Consider the following 19,644-nt stretch of genomic DNA (forward strand, 5'->3'; position numbering starts at 1 on the left):
CAAGCATTTCTCCTATTGTATCAGCCAAATAACTAGTATATGAACTTCACTGCAGTTTAGTAACATCCACCATGGACAGAAACTGAAGAGTAATGAAATTATGAGATTAAAATACATGGTTAAAAACTATACTTTAATTTTGTTTTTTACATTATGCTACACAGACAGTTTCCCAGAACACACTTCCATAAATAATTAAAACTTGTTGAACTGCTGATGTTGCATAAATACATTTAATGGTTAAGGAAAACAGTGAGTAGTTTGTTGTACCTTTGGATCTGTGAAGTCAATATCTCTTTCAACATGAACCCAACCTGTTGGGCAACAACAGGCAACATCCAGCTTCGAAGCACCAACTGCAGTGACATCATTTTCACTACCAGATATTCCATCTTCACCTTTTCGGATCATGCGGTTCAGTTCTTCAATAACATCCTTTGACGTAGCATGTTCATGAAAACTAACAGCACTAGCATCCATAATAAGAACACTGTTTGGACTATTGTCACACTGCAAACGGTTCACTACAGTGTCAGGAGTCGAAACAGTGGATGTCAAGGACTCTGACATCTCTCGACACATTCCACCAGTCTGCTCATCTTCTTCTATCACAGTCATCAGTGTATCTACCCTACCTGAAGAGTGCACAGCCCTACTGTAATCATACGAAGCAATATTCATGTCTTTTAACATCACTTCCTTTGGAGCAGGAACATTATATTCATCATCACCAGTGCAGCCTTCCCTTCCAAAAGCACCATCCTGGCTACTTTTGGTCTTTACTGAATCATCAGCACTGCTAGGCAGCAGATGATGAATGGGGAAATTTGGTAAGGATTGGGAATTTGAGGCAATTATGTCATATGAATTACAGTCTTTAATATTTGAGAACTGTTCCGAACCTGAATTTGTGTTACAAGACAAAGAACTGTCCTGTTTCGCTGTAGCACACATTGATTTTCTGTTGAGATCAAAGCTGTCCACTTCAGACTTTGCCTCATCTTTCAAAGAATTCAACATATTTTTGTGGGCAGTGTCATTTTGTTGATTAAGCAGTGATTCAGGGCACTTTTGCTTCCTGTTAGATGATTTTGCTATATCATTCTCACCCAAGGGAATAGCACAATTTCTTTCTCTTGCTCCAAGGCTCACTGCACCTGAAGCTTGGCTATATACATTTTCAGATGCCTTATCTATCTCACCATCAATAAAATCACCTGAGTGGCCATTCTGTACACTTATTTCTACATTTTGTTGCTTTGTCTTAAAATAGTTTCTATCTTGAAAGGTTTCTGCTGCTGCACAGCCTTGACTACAGCTTTCATTTGCAACCACAATGCTGTTTTCATTGTCAATACAGTGTTCTGGAGAAACTGAAATGGCCTCATCAGTTCTTGGCTTGGTAGCACCAGGGTTTGAAACAACAGATATAATATCATCTTCGTCATTTGTTGATGTTTCTAAATCCAATGATGGCTTACTGCAGCATGATTCATGATCAGCTTCATGAGAATTTGAATCATTCATCTCACTTGTACAATTTTCTTCATTAAGATCATCATCGTCACTGCCCTTGCTAACAGTGTTCTGATTCTCATCTTGTAAAAGTGGTGTTGGTTGAACAGTGACTTCCAAATCTTCCTCCTCCCTTGAAGTGCAATACTGTTGCTGTTCAGCAATGAATGTGAGAACACTCTGAAGAGCCTGCTCTCTGTCGGGAGCTGTTTGTAATAGTTCCTGATTTCTTTTTAGTGAGCCTCCATTATCGACAAGACTTCGTGATGATGTTGATGCCAAACTTTTGGTACTTTCAAATTTGACTAGACGATAAAAGTCCCTTGTGAAATCTGTCCCCACTGCGGGTGATTCTGAGCTCACTGCATCATCACTGCAACCACTCATCGCTGCTGATGAACGTTTTGAGGAGCTTTCACAGCCAGCTGCATAAGAACAGTCATATGAGTGACAGCAGTCCTCGGAATTGCTTGACCAGCTTCCACCAGGCGAAGACAGCCCATAGTTGTTATTTTGCCAATAATTTTTCTGGTCAACATCGAGAAGTAATGTCATTAGCTCAGTGCTAGACAGATGGCTAGAGCTATTCCACTGATAATCATTTGTGTCTTCCTCCAATTCCAGTTGGTTATTTTCTTGTATACTTGGCAAAGCTTGTGGCAGATCTCTTCTCCACATGTTTCCCGTGTTTCCTTCAACAACTGGTGCAAAGTCATCACAAGACATACTCCAGTCTTCTAGTTCAGCCTGATCATATTCAAGTTCCAGCATATCTCGATGCTGTTGCTGTAGAGCACCACGTGTTTCATCCAGTTTTAGCCAATGCTGCACATAATCAGAATCCCACCACACTCCAGCCTCATCATCATCTGCAATTTCATTGTTTTGTGAAGATGTCGCCACTGCTGAGCTGAGGCTGACAGTCGCCTTTGTTCGACGGAGAGGGTGAGCAGTTGTTGCAGCTAAGTTGCTGGCTGGTGTGGCAGCTTCTAGTGCTAGAACTGAGGGAGAAGAGGAAGCACTGGAGGCCAGGGAACAAGCTGAGAATGGGGCACAAGGTGAACATGGGGTAATTTTGAGACAGAGATGAGAATCCGAGAAGCTGCGCATTATATGTTGATACGGGAGGAGATCTTTTGCTGGGGGAAAGCTGTGTCTTGGATTAATGCCAACCGTTAGACCAAGTGGAATGTAAAGTACATCAGGATCACAAGCATCTTCTACAACCAGCAGGCAGCCACCAGAATTCATGGGCCGGACATCTGTCACAGTTTCTGTTTCATCAGAAGCTTCCTTCAAGTCTTCTAAACCGGCACCAGCTGCTTCCAGAGGCTTTGGTGCTGCTTCTGCTTGAACGTCACTTGACATGGTTGAATAACCTTCATCCCTATTTCCACTCTCAGGACTTTCACTCCCGACATCTTCTGTCTTTTTTGCAGAAGTTGCAGTAGCTGGAAAAAGATCAATTTGATTACTGAGTGTAATGTGATAAATTATATATATACATAATTAAGAAAATCAAAGGATTGCATGTGGGCTAATTCATTTTAATAACATTATGGCAAATAAATTTACAACAAAATCCTTTACACACAACTTGCAGGAATACAAACAGTGATTGTAAAGTATCAGATCTCACAGTTAGAAAACTTTGAGTATCTGACGGCTGACTCTTTATAGAACTCATGCACTGGCATTGTAAATGTCCAATTTAAAATTTTACTCCTATATTTATATTAAGTCTGTACATAGTTATCTGAAAAATTTCTCAACACAGGAAATGGCTAGCCAGAAAAAGCTGTTTTTCTGTTTAATATGTGTTTTACATTTTACTGCAGATACTGTACATATTGTACTTAGAAATAAACAATTTAAGATGACTATGACATAAGGCTTTGTCATCATAGATGCCTGAAAGGCATTCCTATTAGTATTAACTTGTAAGAAACTTGTGAAACTAAATGATATATCCAATAACAATGTGGGCACCCCTTTCAAAATTATTTACATTATTGTGGTGTAAGTGGGCCAAATGTATATTGATACTGTTGAGGAACAGAGAGATGTGTAAGATCATATTTGACAGTATAACATCAGACTGTTGCCATAACAATTATTATGTGATTTAATGTACCTGTTTTCACAAAGTTATTGCTGTTCTCAGGTGCTACAGCGATTCAGCGTTGCAATATTTTCTATACAATTCACAGTGTCAAAGGATTGTGTAATTTCATATCATTTTTATGATTGTTGGAGTATTAATCTCATACATCAGATGCAATGAATATCACTGCACACCATCAGTCCAAACTACACTAATAATAAACGGGTAAAAACTGTCATGTCTGTCAGTCGAAACATGCTAATCTCCAAAACTACTGGACAAATTTTCATAAGCTTTTCACAGGTAACTTGAGCGTAGCTTGGGGCAACATATATGCTTTATTCCATCAAAATTGGATCACAAAAAAGGAGAGATATTGTAGTTTAAAGTTTTATCTAAAATGGTCAACTCAGCTTAGTAGTTTGGATACTTAATCATCATGACATAGTACATCAAAGAACCACCAAATGGCACTATTGGTTTTGTTTAACTCAGTTACAGATGCAGTTTTGATAGTTTACGTCAGTGATAGTATTAGGCTCCACAATATGATCTTTATGAAAAAGCACTAACAATGACTTTACATGGGCTAGGATATAAAGATTTAGTGATTTCGCTTTACGTATTAAAAATGTAACAACATTGCCTTGCTTTTTTCAAATGGTTTTATTTTTATTCTTTGCTGGAAGAAACAAATATATCAAGTTTGCTTTTTGATTTGTCTGCCTACTCATTACATTTTGATTTTGTTTTGTTTACGAATAAGATTACCTAGAAAATGGTTGAGTCTTCCTGAATACATCAGAGTGGCTAAGAGACCAAGGACTATGTGGTATCAAGAATCCAATGATTTTCTCAAGCTGCAGCAAGTCTTGTCTCACAGGCTTCAACTCACTCTTTGAAAACACTTCCCAAAAACGATGTGTGATGCAACTCTGATCAACAGTGCCACGCATTATCTCGCTTTTCCAAACCCTTCACTCATAGAGATTCTCCAAAGTAACATCACAGAAGCAGAAATTCTGATGTGAAGTGGTGCAGGCAAGTGAGTTTTTATACCCTAAATCCCATTTATTCCTAACAATTTAGTGTTTCATTTTGAACATGTACAATTCCTGATGAGCTTAAGTTATGCCACAACCATAAACAAAGCACAAGACCAGATAATGCATGTTGCCAGAGTGAACTGGACAGCTCTATGTAGTTCTCTCCCATATTAGTGAAGTCAACGATCTGGTTCTGTCCCCACTGCATCCAAAGAAGCTGTACAAATCAAAAATAAATTCCAAACATGTGAAGTCTAAAGCCCAACTATAAACAAATACTCAGGCAATACTGGTTTCTCAGCTAGTTTAACAAAAAATGACAGTGAGGATAGCATTAACAACCATTTTCTACACACTATAAAATTTAACTCATCTGAAGAGTTTGAAGTCTATAAAACAGTGGCAACTAAATTTTTTTTCTATGCATTTATGATATAAACTAATTGCATCAGAGACTGACAGAAAAAAAGGTAGCAAGTAGAGATGGGGGATCCGCTCTTGAACTAATTCATAGAGTTCAATCTTTCAAAGGAGTGAACAATCAGTGATTCAGAAAAAAAGAACGGTAGCTCCAAACGTTTCCCACGGCAGAGAGAGAGAGAGAGAGAGAGAGAGAGAGAGACGGAGCATATCAGCAGCGCCTCTGCTGGTCAGAGCACAGTGCACGCCACACAACACAGCCAGCGCCGGCCTCTGCCCTGCTTCTACCTTGGCTGCCTGCATTGTGCAGTGCCCCATTGGATTTTGTGTTTCACATATGCCGGGCCGTCTCTGTGCGTCGTCTGCCGTGTGCACTGTGCAGTGTCTGGCGCAGCTTAACTTCGCATCGCACTCTGTCGGCGATCGTTTCAGTCGCACGTCCTGCCCTCTGGGCAGTTGATGCGAGCAACAGGACAGAGAGCCACCTAGCGGATAACATAGGAACTACTTGCAAAAACCTGCTCGCAAGGGAGCGGACGATTTGGCTCCGAGCGGGTGAGTTCACCGCTTCCCCCACCCTCGGAACTCGCCCGCTCAACGCTCACCCCACCGTCTCGACTCGAGCCAGAGCGTCGAGCAAAGCGACTCTGGTGTCACTCTGGTCTCTGCCGTCTCAGCTCACGCAGTAATAAAGCTCGCGGCTCGACCTGCTCGACTCAGCGCCTCTGCATCGGAGTTTGTCCCCACTGGATATTGTTCTTCGTAGTAATACCGCTATGTATATTACATTATTATGTTATGTATACATCAATTGTTTTTATTTGTTTAAACTGATTAGATTAGGTTCCTGATGACTCCTCTTACTATAGGATTTTTATTATGGACACTCGAATTTACGCTTTAATTACGAGCGAACCGATAAACGTATCGCAAAATGTGATACACCAATATTTTCCTTGTTTTATTCTGCGTAAGGCTATATGCAGCACTTTCGTTTTACAGTCAAATTTATATTTTTTTTTATTATTCTGGTACGGATTTTGCGATTTTAGGCGTCTTCGAAAGGAAAAATATATGGCTTGCGATGTATTTGTATGAGGTTAATGAAATTTTAATACAGTATAGCCAAATATATTGTTAATGTAAATCTCAAGTTACAACATTTCCCGATCACCCAAAAAACCACGCTAGTGCAAAATAAATCAATAATCAAAAACTTTGTCATATCGTGGAAATTTCAATAAACAATACAAAATTCTTACTCATTATCTGTGTTACTTCAAAATAGGATCAAATAAGATCAAAATACAGGTATAGTACTGGAATAAACCAAGTTTAAAGGGCAATGTGCCTTTCATTTATTTTCTTTTGTAAATGAGTGTTGAGTCATGAAAAAGAGCTAATTCATTTCAGGGAGTGAACAGTTCTGATCCAATCTCTGAAAAGAACAGTTTTGCCCATCTCTAGTAGCAAGCCCAAGGAGGAGTTGTGCGACATAAACAAAAGTGGACAGGCTAGTTTCTACATCTGAAAGGTGTGATTAATTTCAAGTCAGCTGCATGCCTGTGCTAGAAGCACCACTATGAGGATGCACATTAGGTTTGCTTTCAGTACACACTGAAACTCTCGACAGCATTATTTACCTTTGATTTAAAGCAACAAAGATACCACTGTCATCACCTTACTGATTTTGAATGAGGTCGTATATTAGGGTTACAAGAAGCTGGATGTTCCTTCTGTGATACTGCAGAAAGACTTGGCAGGAATGCAACCACTGTACATGATTGCTGACAGCAGTGGTCACGAGAATGTACAGTCACAAGAAGACTAGGCTCTGGACAGCCACGTGGCACTACTGAGAGGAAAGATGATCTTGTTCAGTGTACAGCTCTGGCACTTCAGACTGCATGGGCAGCAGCAATTTTAGCTATTACAAATTGCTGCTGCAAAGACAGCTCAGAGCCAGAAATCCTGTAGCATGCATTCTACTGACCCCAAACCACTGCCATCTGCGACTTCAGTGGTTTCAAGTAAGAGCTCATTGAAGAGCAGGGTGGAGGTCTATTGTATTTTCTGATGAAAGGTGGTTCTGCCTTGATGCCAGTTATGACCGTGTGTTGGTTAGGTGGAGGGCAGTTAAGGGCCTGCAACCAACTTATCTGCATTCTAGAAACACTGAACCTACACCAGGAGTCAGTACACCAGGAGTTGGTGTGTGATTTCATATCACAGCAGAAGCACTCTCGTGGTTATCCCTTGCACCCCGACTGCAAATTTGAACATCAATCTGATGATATGACCGGTTGTGCTTCCATTCATGAAAAGCAGTCCAGGGGTATTTTCTAAGAGAATAGCACTTGCCCACATACCACTGTTGCATCCCAACATGGTCTACAGAGCGTGTACACGCCTTGGCCTGCTCAATTACCAGATCTGTCTCCAGTTGAGCACATATGTGACATCATAGGATGACAACTCCAGTGTCATCCACAAACAGCATTAACTGTCCCTATGTTGACTGACCAAGTGCAACAGGCATGGAACACCAACCTGAAAACTGACATCCGGCACCTGCACAACACAATGCATGCACGATTTAATGCTTTCAATCAACATTCTGGCAGTTACACCAGTTATTAATGTACCAGCATTTCATATTCACAATAGCTTATCTCGCACTTTCATCAACCTGTGACCTTGCAATGTTAATCACTTAAATATTTTACCTAGACAAATATATTTCTGAAATTTCATTACACTAAATTTTTTTGTATTTCAATTTTTTCTGTAAGTGTATTTTATTCAGTATGAACTAAAAACTCACTAATTACATTTTTCATTAATTTATTGATGTATAGTCTTCTTTAGACTCCTCAGAAGACAGTAACCTCAGGAATGTGGAGTGAGCCAACATATATATCGATCATGTGAAATGACAGTTACAAATTGTCTTAATAACCAACTGCCCATAAAATGTTGTAAAACTATGCTTAGTGAAGATAAATGTAATGTACTGAAATTAACAGAGAAGACAGTGCTTTGAAAAGCAATGCTGCTTTCTCAGTTGCAGTTGATCTCCTACTGGTAGCTTAATGTCTAAATGGCCACATCAATATTCAGTGTAAATCAATAATTATTTGTATAATGTACAATGAAAGACTGTTACATAAAACTACAATGCCATGGATAACTTCAACTGTACTCAACTGTGGTGAGAGTTTTACTAAGTCTGAACAGATTTACGTATTTCTAATTTTCTCAAGTACTGGTGGTACTGTGTAAGGTAAGACCAGGAAATTAAGACAAAAGAGACATTGTACAATAAAGAGAAATTCTGACACACATTTTCTAAAAGGAAATTCCACCACATATTTTGTAAATGTGTTTATTTTATATGTCAATTTCTACCCATAAGAGCTTCGTTTCAAACACTAATAATTCATTTGGGGTTGCACAAGTCATCCATATATGCCACAACATAGTTATGCACAGTGGAAGGAAAAAACACTCTTAACATAGATAAAAATGATTTTTCAAGGATGAGTATACACTAGGTCAGACTAATTTGCATGAATAATAAGAAGCCTTTAAATGGCATTTGTATGGTTTTTTTATTAATGTCAAAAGGATATTAGTCTGATTGGTGGATGTGCAATAGTTGAACAAGCCCAAACTTTTTTTTCTTTTCTTTTTGACTTTAAACCATGTGATAATTGTTTGAAACTGGTCTGTATAGCAAATCATATTTAGTAGCAGCACAATGGAATTTTTTCCTTATCTTTATTTGAACTGGTAAGGTTACAGCCTTCAAGCCATCTCTTACATCTATGACATATCTTTAACAATTTTATATTATAGTATGCACACTACATGAGCTCTAAAATAGATACTATTTCTGAAATTATTCATTCTGGAAACAATTACTTGGCTGTGACTAAGCCATTTCTCCACATCATCATTTCTTCCAAGAATGCTTGTCCTGCAAGTTATGCAAGAGAGCTTCTACGATGTTTCAAAGGTAGAGTAAAAGTGCTAGTAGAAGTTAGGGCATGAGGACAAGTTGTGGGTCATGCCTGCGTAACTCAGTCAGTAACAGCATTGCCCATGAAAGGCAAGATTCCAGGTTCAGGTTCCAGTACAGCACACAGATTTAATCTGCCAGGAAATTTCATATGTTTTCTTGCTTATTTCATTGTGTCTCTCAGACAGTGCAGCAATGCTTCCTGCCTTCAAGATAACAACAACAGTTTTGATCAAAATATTCACACTGCCTCTTATCTTTTGTCCTCATATTGTCCCATGTTTTCCTGCTTCATTCAAACTATATTAGTTTGCACAGTGGTGGATTGCAAATATGGGCTATTCAAAAGAGACTTTTCTTATCTCTTTCATAGTTTTTCATAAAATTACTAATTTTAAAATACTTCCCTTAATTGCAGAGTCAGTAAAACCTCTAGCATTATCTTTGGGAAAAAAACTGCATTTCCAATACTGGCTCATCCAGACAGTTAAAAATTGCAAAATAAATAAAATGAGATAAAAAAGTAATACGATGCACACAAACATTTCAGCAGTTGTGGGAGCAAATGGTCAATTCTGAATGCAAGCTCTCAGAAACCTTCTGTGATTTTGCAAGCTAGCACATATTCCCTAAGAAACTGGCTGCCAACATTTATATGCATTACTTTGTTCAGTCAGCTTCAAATCATCTAATACTCACCAAGAAGAGGACGCGAACGTCTATGCTGACAGCATTTTGTGGTACTGTTAGCCAGTGACACAGTTCCAGAGCTGGTTCCAACACCCAATGGAAGTGATCTTGGACGTGTCACTGGTAACCAGAGCAAAGGTTCCACTGACATGTCTTCCCAAAGTGCCCCACTGCTTGGAGTTGAAAGAGATGTGGCAGGTGTGTCAGGTGATGGAGTAGCTGAGCACAAGCCGGGAAGCAGTACATTCTGAAATGCAAAACAGGTACTTATAAGAGCAGTACTTAGTCAATATGAAATGCAAATTCACAAAAAGCACTCATGACAGAAAACCACTCTATTAGCTACGAACAGCGCATCAACACACTGCCTCACTTCATTAAAGATGATCAACAAATCTGATTAACTGGTGAGTAGATCATCGCTTCTAATTAGTTCATCCCCTCCAGTTATTTCAAGTACTATCACAGGAGGTGAAGAGCAAATAGGGGACTAGCCAAAGAAAATGCAGGAAGCACTCATTTAACAAAAGTAGAGCCAGTCAGGGGATTCCGAGATACTGACTACTGCACTCTGAATACTTATTTCTATTGCTGTCATAGAAGATTATAGGATGTTATCAGAAAACAGAGGCAACACTCATCTGACAAAAAACAACAATGAGACTTTCATATCTATCTATGTGTACATCTACACTCAACAAATCACTGTGAAGTGCATGGCAGAGGGTATGTCCCACAGTATCAGTCATTAGGGTTTTCTCCCCATTCCATTCATGTATGGAGTGCAGGAAGAATAACTGCTTAAATGCCTTCATATGTGCTGTAATTAATCTAATCTTGTCTCAAAATCCTTATGGGAGTGATATGTAGGGTGCTGTAGTATATTCCTAGAGTCACCATTTAAATACGGTTCTTGTAGCTTTGTATGTAAGCTTTCTCAGGATAGTTTACATCTGTCTTTTGTCTGCCAATTCAGTTTCTTCAGGATCTCGTGACACACTCCCACGGATCATGCAAACCTGTGACCATTCGTGCTTCCCTTCTCTATAATTGTTCAATACCCCTGATAGTCCTATTTGGCACAGGCCCTACACACTGTAGTAGATCAGAGCTTCTTATTAGAAGCACAAGAGTGATTTGTAAGCTATCATCTTTGTAGACTGATTACATTTCTCCAGTATTCTACTACCACACCAAAGTCTACCACTTACTTTACCCACAAGTGAGCCTGTGTGCTTGTTCCATTTCATATCCACAGAAATAGTTACACACAGTATTTGTATAGGATGATGGATTCTGACTATGACTCGTTGATGTTATAGTCATAGGACATTACCTTTTTTTTGTGACGTGCACAATTTTATGTTTCCCTGCATTTAAAGCCAATCTTTGCAACACTTTGAAATCTTATCAAGGTTTGACTAAATATTTATCCAATTTCTTTCAGGCAGTACTTCATTATAGATAGTTCCATCCTCTGCAAAAAGTCTGAGGTTACTATTAATATTGTCCACAAGGTCATTAATATAAAACATGAACAACAACAGTCTCAACACACATCCCTGGGGTCCATCCAAAGTCACTTCTACATCTGTTGATGACTCTCCATCCAGCATAACATGCTGTGTTTTCCCGATAAAAAATCTTCAATCTGGTCACAAATTTCCCTCAATACCACATACAATTGCACTTTTGGTACGAAGTATAGATGTGGTATACAGTCAAGTGCTTTTGAGAAATCAAGAAATACTGCATTTACTTGGCTTCTTTGATCCAAAGTTTTCAGTATGTCATGTGAGAAAAGTGTGAGTTGGGTTTCACATGACCAATGCTTCCAGAATCAATGCTGTTGGCATTGAGGAGGTCATTCTGTTTGATATACATCATTATGTTTGAGCTCAGAATGTGTTTATACACTCCTGGAAATTGAAATAAGAACACCGTTAATTCATTGTCCCAGGAAGGGGAAACTTTATTGACACATTCCTGGGGTCAGATACATCACATGATCACACTGACAGAACCACAGGCACATAGACACAGGCAACAGAGCATGCACAATGTCGGCACTAGTACAGTGTATATCCATCTTTCGCAGCAATGCAGGCTGCTATTCTCCCATGGAGACGATCGTAGAGATGCTGGATGTAGTCCTGTGGAACGGCTTGCCATGCCATTTCCACCTGGCGCCTCAGTTGGACCAGTGTTCGTGCTGGACGTGCAGACCGCGTGAGACGACGCTTCATCCAGTCCCAAACATGCTCAATGGGGGACAGATCCGGAGATCTTGCTGGCCAGGGTAGTTGACTTACACCTTCTAGAGCACGTTGGGTGGCACAGGATACATGCGGACGTGCATTGTCCTGTTGGAACAGCAAGTTCCCTTCCCGGTCTAGGAATGGTAGAACGATAGGTTCGATGACGGTTTGGATGTACCGTGCACTATTCAGTGTCCCCTCGACGATCACCAGTGGTGTACGGCCAGTGTAGGAGATCGCTCCCCACACCATGATGCCTGGTGTTGGCCCTGTGTGCCTCGGTCGTATGCAGTCCTGATTGTGGCGCTCACCTGCACGGCGCCAAACACGCATACGACCATCATTGGCACCAAGGCAGAAGCGACTCTCATCGCTGAAGACGACACGTCTCCATTCGTCCCTCCATTCACGCCTGTCGCGACACCACTGGAGGCGGGCTGCACGATGTTGGGGCGTGAGCGGAAGACGGCCTAACGGTGTGCGGGACCGTAGCCCAGCTTCATGGAGACGGTTGCGAATGGTCCTCGCCGATACCCCAGGAGCAAGTGTCCCTAATTTGCTGGGAAGTGGCGGTGCGGTCCCCTACGGCACTGCGTAGGATCCTACGGTCTTGGCGTGCATCCGTGCGTCGCTGCGGTCCGGTCCCAGGTCGACGGGGACGTGCACCTTCCGCCGACCACTGGCGACAACATCGATGTACTGTGGAGACCTCACGCCCCACGTGTTGAGCAATTCGGCGGTACGTCCACCCGGCCTCCCGCATGCCCACTATACGCCCTCGCTCAAAGTCCGTCAACTGCACATACGGTTCACGTCCACGCTGTCGCGGCATGCTACCAGTGTTAAAGACTGCGATGGAGCTCCGTATGCCACGGCAAACTGGCTGACACTGACGGCGGCGGTGCACAAATGCTGCGCAGCTAGCGCCATTCGACGGCCAACACCGCGGTTCCTGGTGTGTCCGCTGTGCCGTGCGTGTGATCATTGCTTGTACAGCCCTCTCGCATTGTCCGGAGCAAGTATGGTGGGTCTGACACACCGGTGTCAATGTGTTCTTTTTTCCATTTCCAGGAGTGTAGATTCTACAAGACACTGATGCCAAGGACACTGGACAGTAGTTTTGTTGATCACTTTTACTACCCTTCATGTAAATGAGCATGACCTGTGCTTTCTTCCAACTACTGGGCACAGGTTTTGTTTGAGGGATCTGTGAGATGATATAGTTAATGAAGGGTGCTAACTCAGCCACAAACTCAAGATAGAATCTGATAGGGATTTCATTGGGATATGGAGCTTCATTCAACATTAACTATTGCAGCTGTTTCTCAATATCACTGACACTAAAACTTATATCACTCATCTTTTCAGTGGTACGAAGATCAAAGTGGAGCAATTTCCCTGGTGTTTTCTTTGTAAATGCTTCTGCTTTGCTACCTTCAATTTCAGTTCCTGTCTCATTCACAAGTGAATGGACATTAATTTCAGTGCTAATTAACAGCCTTTACATTTCACCAGAATTTCTTTGAGATTTTGTGAAAGATCTTTTCAGTGTCTTCTGCTATGGTAGTCACTGAAGGCTTCACATGTTGCCCTCTTGACAGCCAAAACACATTTCATTTAGCACCTTTCTACCTATATCTCTATGTCTTATTTTACATTTATTATACAGCAGTCCCTGTTTCTCTGGAAGTTTCTTTACAGTGATTGTATACCATGGCGGGTCCTTCCCGTTATGAACTGTTCTACTGGATACATATCTATGCAGTTTGTGGTCAACTATTCTTTCAAACTTGATCCACAGTTCCACTACATACTTGTGTCCTGTGCTAAAAGTTTTAGGTTCCTCACTGAGATATGGCCCTACTAACTTTTTTATCTAGTTTGTTTTGGTGTGTGTGTGTGTGGGTGTTCAGAGCTTATGGGCACTCAACGGCAAGCGTGTCAGCACCCTTACAGTCATCGAAACAAACAAATGTGGATAAAGTATCCAAAATTGTTTCATACAGCAAGGTGGAAATCCATAAAATGATACTCATTCACTCACTCTCACCTCGCTCGCACTGAGCCACACAATCACTCTTATCTTGTATGTCCAAAGACAACTGAGAAAGGGTGAAAGGTGCTATGCCTGTGATTAAAACAATGTAATACCACACAACAACAAAATAATAATAATAATAATAAAAAGGGGGGGCAGGGAAATTTGAATGGCTGACCACTTATAAACTGCATGGGTGAGCCAGTCGCCCCATTAACACATTAAGAACATCTCCGCAAAAATTTAGTAAACAAGTTGGACATATCACAGAACCTTAAAACTCTCACCACATCTGTGTGTATGTTACCTGAAATAAAGTGCAGATGTGTTGGCAAATCTGCTGCTGCCTTCTGGTCAGAAAATAAACCACAGTCTCATATACTGTGGTGCACAATGATATGTACACAACAAGCACTACACATTGGAGGGTACAAGAAACCATAAATCATAGAGCTGTGGCCTATGTGAAGACAATAAGGAGAATCTTGTCCCATCCACATGGCTGAAAAGAGGTACACCACTGCTGCACTGTAGGTTTTACTAGACAGAGCTTATTGTCCATCACTTCCAGCCACTCATCTTCCCATTAGCACATGATGCTGTAACTCAACAGTCAGACGAGAGAGTGCACACTGATCTAACCAAGGATCAAGACATGCCTCCTAGTCTGCTACATCTGCCCTTTCGTTCGTCGCAATAGCCCTACGCACACAGCAGAAACACACCTCCTTCCCCAGCCATTGTAGCCAGAGGAGGGCAATTTTCTGAGCTGGGTACAAGTGTTGCAGAGACCGAAGGGCACTCATGGAGTTGGAACAGATAAAAAATTTAGCAGGTGTGGCACACCTCATCTGCACCAGTGACCTGAAGAGCACAGATAATTTGGTATCAAAGACAGTGATCTCTGAAGACAACCAAATCTTGAGGACACAATGATCACCAAAAGCAACAAAACAACCAACAGAGTCCCCCTGTTAAGGTAGACCCATCTGTAAATACAGCTACATGGTTGTGGTGTCCATTTAAAATGTCAGAAAACATCACATTAAAAACATAATCAGAAATGCAATCTCTTTTGTACTACACTAAATCTAAAACTGCTCTGGGCTTCTGCAGAAATGAGGATGGCAGTCAGTTAAAACTCAGGATTTGAGCCCGTACATATCCCACACGAAGGGACTCCTACACATTTCGCACAGACCCAAAATGGCCTCATTACCTGTGGGCGTTTCATAAAGAGGCATTCCATAGCACGATGAGCAATGGTAAGGTACGCTGCGGAAGTGTGAGCGTGAGTAGCTGACACATCTGACGAACGATTCTGCTAAAATTTTTACAAAGGTACAGACGGTGTTTAGAAAGGATAGATTGCATGCAACCGGTGGTGGAGTGTTCGTCGCTGTTAGTAGTAGTTTATCCTGTAGTGAAGTAGAAGTGGATAGTTCCTGTGAATTATTATGGGTGGAGGTTTCACTCAACAACCGAGCTAGGTTAATAATTGGCTCCTTTTACCGACCTCCCGGCTCAGCAGCATTAGTGGCAGAACAACTGAGAGAAAATTTGGAATACATTTCACATAAATTTTCTCAGCATATTATAGTCTTAGGAGGAGATTTCAATTTACCTTCAGACTACCTAACAGATCAAAACGAAAATTTCTGTTCCGACACTGACAATGTTGAGTGTTTATGGAAAAAGTTCAAGGCAATCGTAAAATGCATTTTAGACAGGTACGTGCCGAGTAAAACTGTGAGGGACGGGAAAAACCCACCGTGGTACAACAACAAAGTTAGGAAACTACTGCGAAAGCAAAGAGAGCTTCACTCCAAGTTTAAACGCAGCCAAAACCTCTCAGACAAACAGAAGCTAAACGATGTCAAAGTTAGCGTAAGGAGGGCTATGCGTGAAGCGTTCAGTGAATTCGAAAGTAAAATTCTATGTAACGACTTGACAGAAAATCCTAGGAAGTTCTGGTCTTACGTTAAATCAGTAAGTGGCTCGAAACGGCATATCCAGACACTCCAGGATGATGATGGCATTGAAACAGAGGATGACACGCGTAAAGCTGAAATACTAAACACCTTTTTCCAAAGCTGTTTCACAGAGGAAGACCGCACTGCAGTTCCTTCTCTAAATCCTCGCACAAACGAAAAAATGGCTGACATCGAAATAAGTGTCCAAGGAATAGAAAAGCAACTGGAATCACTCAACAGAGGAAAGTCCACTGGACCTGATGGGATACCAATTCGATTCTACACAGAGTACGCGAAAGAACTTGCCCCCCTTCTAACAGCCGTGTACCGCAAGTCTCTAGAGGAACGGAGGGTTCCAAATGATTGGAAAAAGAGCACAGGTAGTCCCAGTCTTCAAGAAGGGTCGTCGAGCAGATGCGCAAAACTATAGACCTATTTCTCTGACGTCGATCTGTTGTAGAATTTTAGAACATGTTTTTTGCTCGAGTATCATGTCGTTTTTGGAAACCCAGAATCTACTATGTAGGAATCAACATGGATTCCGGAAACAGCGATCATGTGAGACCCAACTCGCTTTATTTGTTCATGAGACCCAGAAAATATTAGATACAGGCTCCCAGGTAGATGCTATTTTTCTTGACTTCCGGAAGGCGTTCGATACAGTTCCGCACTGTCGCCTGATAAACAAAGTAAGAGCCTACGGAATATCAGACCGGCTGTGTGGCTGGATTGAAGAGTTTTTAGCAAACAGAACACAGCATGTTGTTATCAATGGAGAGACGTCTACAGACGTTAAGGTAACCTCTGGCGTGCCACAGGGGAGTGTTATGGGACCATTGCTTTTCACAATATATATAAATGACCTAGTAGATAGTGTCGGAAGTTCCATGCGGCTTTTCGCGGATGATGCTGTAGTATACAGAGAAGTTGCAGCATTAGAAAATTGTAGCGAAATGCAGGAAGATCTGCAGCAGATAGGCACTTGGTGCACGGAGAGGCAACTGTCCCTTAACATAGACAAATGTAATGTATTTTGAATACATAGAAAGAAGGATCCTTTATTGTATGATTATATGATAGCGGAACAAACACTGGTAGCAGTTACTTCTGTAAAATATCTGGGAGTATGCGTGCGGAACGATTTGAAGTGGAATGATTATATAAAATTAATTGTTGGTAAGGCGGGTACCAGGTTGAGATTCATTGGGAGAGTGCTTAGAAAATGTAGTCCATCAACAAAGGAGGTGGCTTACAAAACACTCGTTCGACCTATACTTGAGTATTGCTCATCAGTGTGGGATACGTACCAGATCGAGTTGACGGAGGAGATAGAGAAGATCCAAAGAAGAGCGGCGTGTTTCGTCACAGGGTTATTTGGTAACCGTGATAGCGTTATGGAGATGTTTAATAAACTCAAGTGGCAGACTCTGCAAGAGAGGCGCTCTGCATCGCGGTGTAGCTGGCTCGCCAGGTTTCAAGAGCGTGCGTCTCTGGATGAGGTATCGAATATATTGCTTCCCCCTACTTATACCTCCCGAGGAGATCACGAATGTAAAATTAGAGAGATTAGAGCGCGCACGGAGGCTTTCAGACAGTCGTTCTTCCCGCGAACTATACGCGACTGGAACAGGAAAGGGAGGTAATGACAGTGGCACGTAAAGTTCCCTCCGCCACACACCGTTGGGTGGCTTGCGGAGTATAAATGTAGATGTAGATGTAGAAGCTGCTGCTGGATGGTTAGTAGCAGTTCACCAGCCTCTCAATGGGTATGGGGCTGGTGCTGCAAGCACCCATGTCCAGCGTAATTCCCTCATGGTGTACAGCGTAATGACTTTCAGGTACAAAGACCTCGCTGATCCATACACTGTGCACTTATAACTCCAGCCGCAATCAAATGAAATCCCTATAAAACTAGAGCAGATGTGCCCTGTCCCTTCCCCATAGTTTGTGTTGAACACTTCGTGTGTCCCATAGAGAAGCACTTTTCTGTCAGAATATGGCTGCATTGCATAATCGTAAAATAAATTATGTTTAGTTACATCAAAACAGTGTGCTCGGTGAGTAGTGCCTGACCAAAAATCCAAATATCTAGAGTTCAATTCCCAGTTCAGCTTGGAGCTTTTTCTTTCCTTTAACACTTCTTTTGCCATCTCTTCCAATGATTTGTTAATGCAAGAAATGTTCAGTTACACCATGTCACATGAGTCCATATTACTATTCAGGTCCCCTTAATAGTTGACTGGGTAAGTCTGTTCTAACATCGGAGGGAGGCAAGGGTATATAATCTCCAACAAGGCCTCTTGGAGTGGGAATGACGTTGTCACCACACTTATAGGTCTTATGTTATTTACAATCAATTTTGGTGTTACATTATACCACCTTCAGGCCCTGAGTACAGTAAACGCATCATTTTTCATAACTATGTACATGCAGCATCAAATTATCTTCAGTCTTCAAAATTGATCATCGTGAATTTCATTAAACTAAAATAATTTGTTTACAAATGCACATGTGATCAGCAAAGTGATGAAAACTTAAAAAAAGACAAGAGCTGTGGGTAGTGTCTTTACTATTTCATATTTATAATTATTGCTCCAAAACTGTGCAGTCTATGGCATAGATGTGTTAGGTAAGAGCAGTGAAAGCACACAAATTGATCATCTGCACATGGGATTATTCAGTAGAATCAGTTTTGGCTACATTAGCCCTATGAGAAAGGCTGTACAATGTTGGAGCAGTCCCCAGCAGACTGTCTTTGCTTCTCATTCTGTCTGGTAAGTCGCCCCTGACCTGCAGTTCTGGGTGACTTTTCCATAATTCTCCCAATTTCCTAAACCTCAACAAGGCTTTCCCTTCATACCTCTTCCTTCCTTTTAAATCCTTAAACCTAAATAAGGAGCCATTGGCTCCGAAAGCTTGGGCATTTTGCTAACTTTTATGTGTTTACTCCTGCCACCACTTGGTGAACAAGGTATTTTGTTTATACGCCTACCTCAGATATTAAATAAACTTTACTGAACATGACAGCAAGCCCCGCATCAACCGTAACCTAAACATTCAACACTAGAGCAGGAAAAGAAGGCTAAGTTTTCAAAGTTCAAAGTTTTTGGTATAGATAATTCAGAGACTTCATTCAGGTAGGTCAAGGATCAACATTCAACACTGCAAATATTGCAAACAAGTCTGTGCCAATTTGTTCCAATGACAATAATATGTCTGGATCTTCCCTTCTTACACTTGTTACAAAAAAAAAAAAAAACATGGACATGCAGTTTCCAGGGCTCTTGGGTGTCCAGCCGGTTGCATCGTTGAAGTCCCATGATATTTTGGCAAATAGACTTTCCACCATCATCAGTTGGTTCTGATGGAATGGTCTGTCTGCTGATATTCAGTGTTGTTTATGTCCGTCAGTTGGACTTCAATTCCCTGTGCCGATAGTCCGATTGTGGCTGCAAACATTTCAATTGCGAGCACCGACGCTTCGATTGTGGCCACCAGCAATCCGCTTGCAGGCACCAACCCAGGTCCACACTGTCCCCGGTGTCGCGCCGTTTGGTGGAAGATGCAGAATTCCGTGGA

The 19,644-nt window shown here is 41.4% G+C and overlaps 1 protein-coding gene across 1 annotated transcript in view; it reads right to left on the minus strand.

The window, feature by feature from the left end:
- Positions 1-19,644, minus strand: part of LOC126248669 (uncharacterized) — a 239,137-nt gene that overhangs the window by 39,497 nt on the left and 179,996 nt on the right. Inside the window, exons 7-8 of the mRNA XM_049949899.1 lie at positions 9,806-10,043; positions 271-2,966 (exon numbers count right to left, since the gene is read on the minus strand). Of these exons, the coding sequence (XP_049805856.1) occupies positions 271-2,966; positions 9,806-10,043 (2,934 nt within the window). The remainder of the gene's footprint in view (positions 1-270; positions 2,967-9,805; positions 10,044-19,644) is intronic.

Source organism: Schistocerca nitens, chromosome 1 (assembly GCF_023898315.1).
Source record: "Schistocerca nitens isolate TAMUIC-IGC-003100 chromosome 1, iqSchNite1.1, whole genome shotgun sequence".
In the NCBI taxonomy this organism is placed as follows: Eukaryota; Metazoa; Arthropoda; class Insecta; order Orthoptera; family Acrididae; genus Schistocerca; species Schistocerca nitens.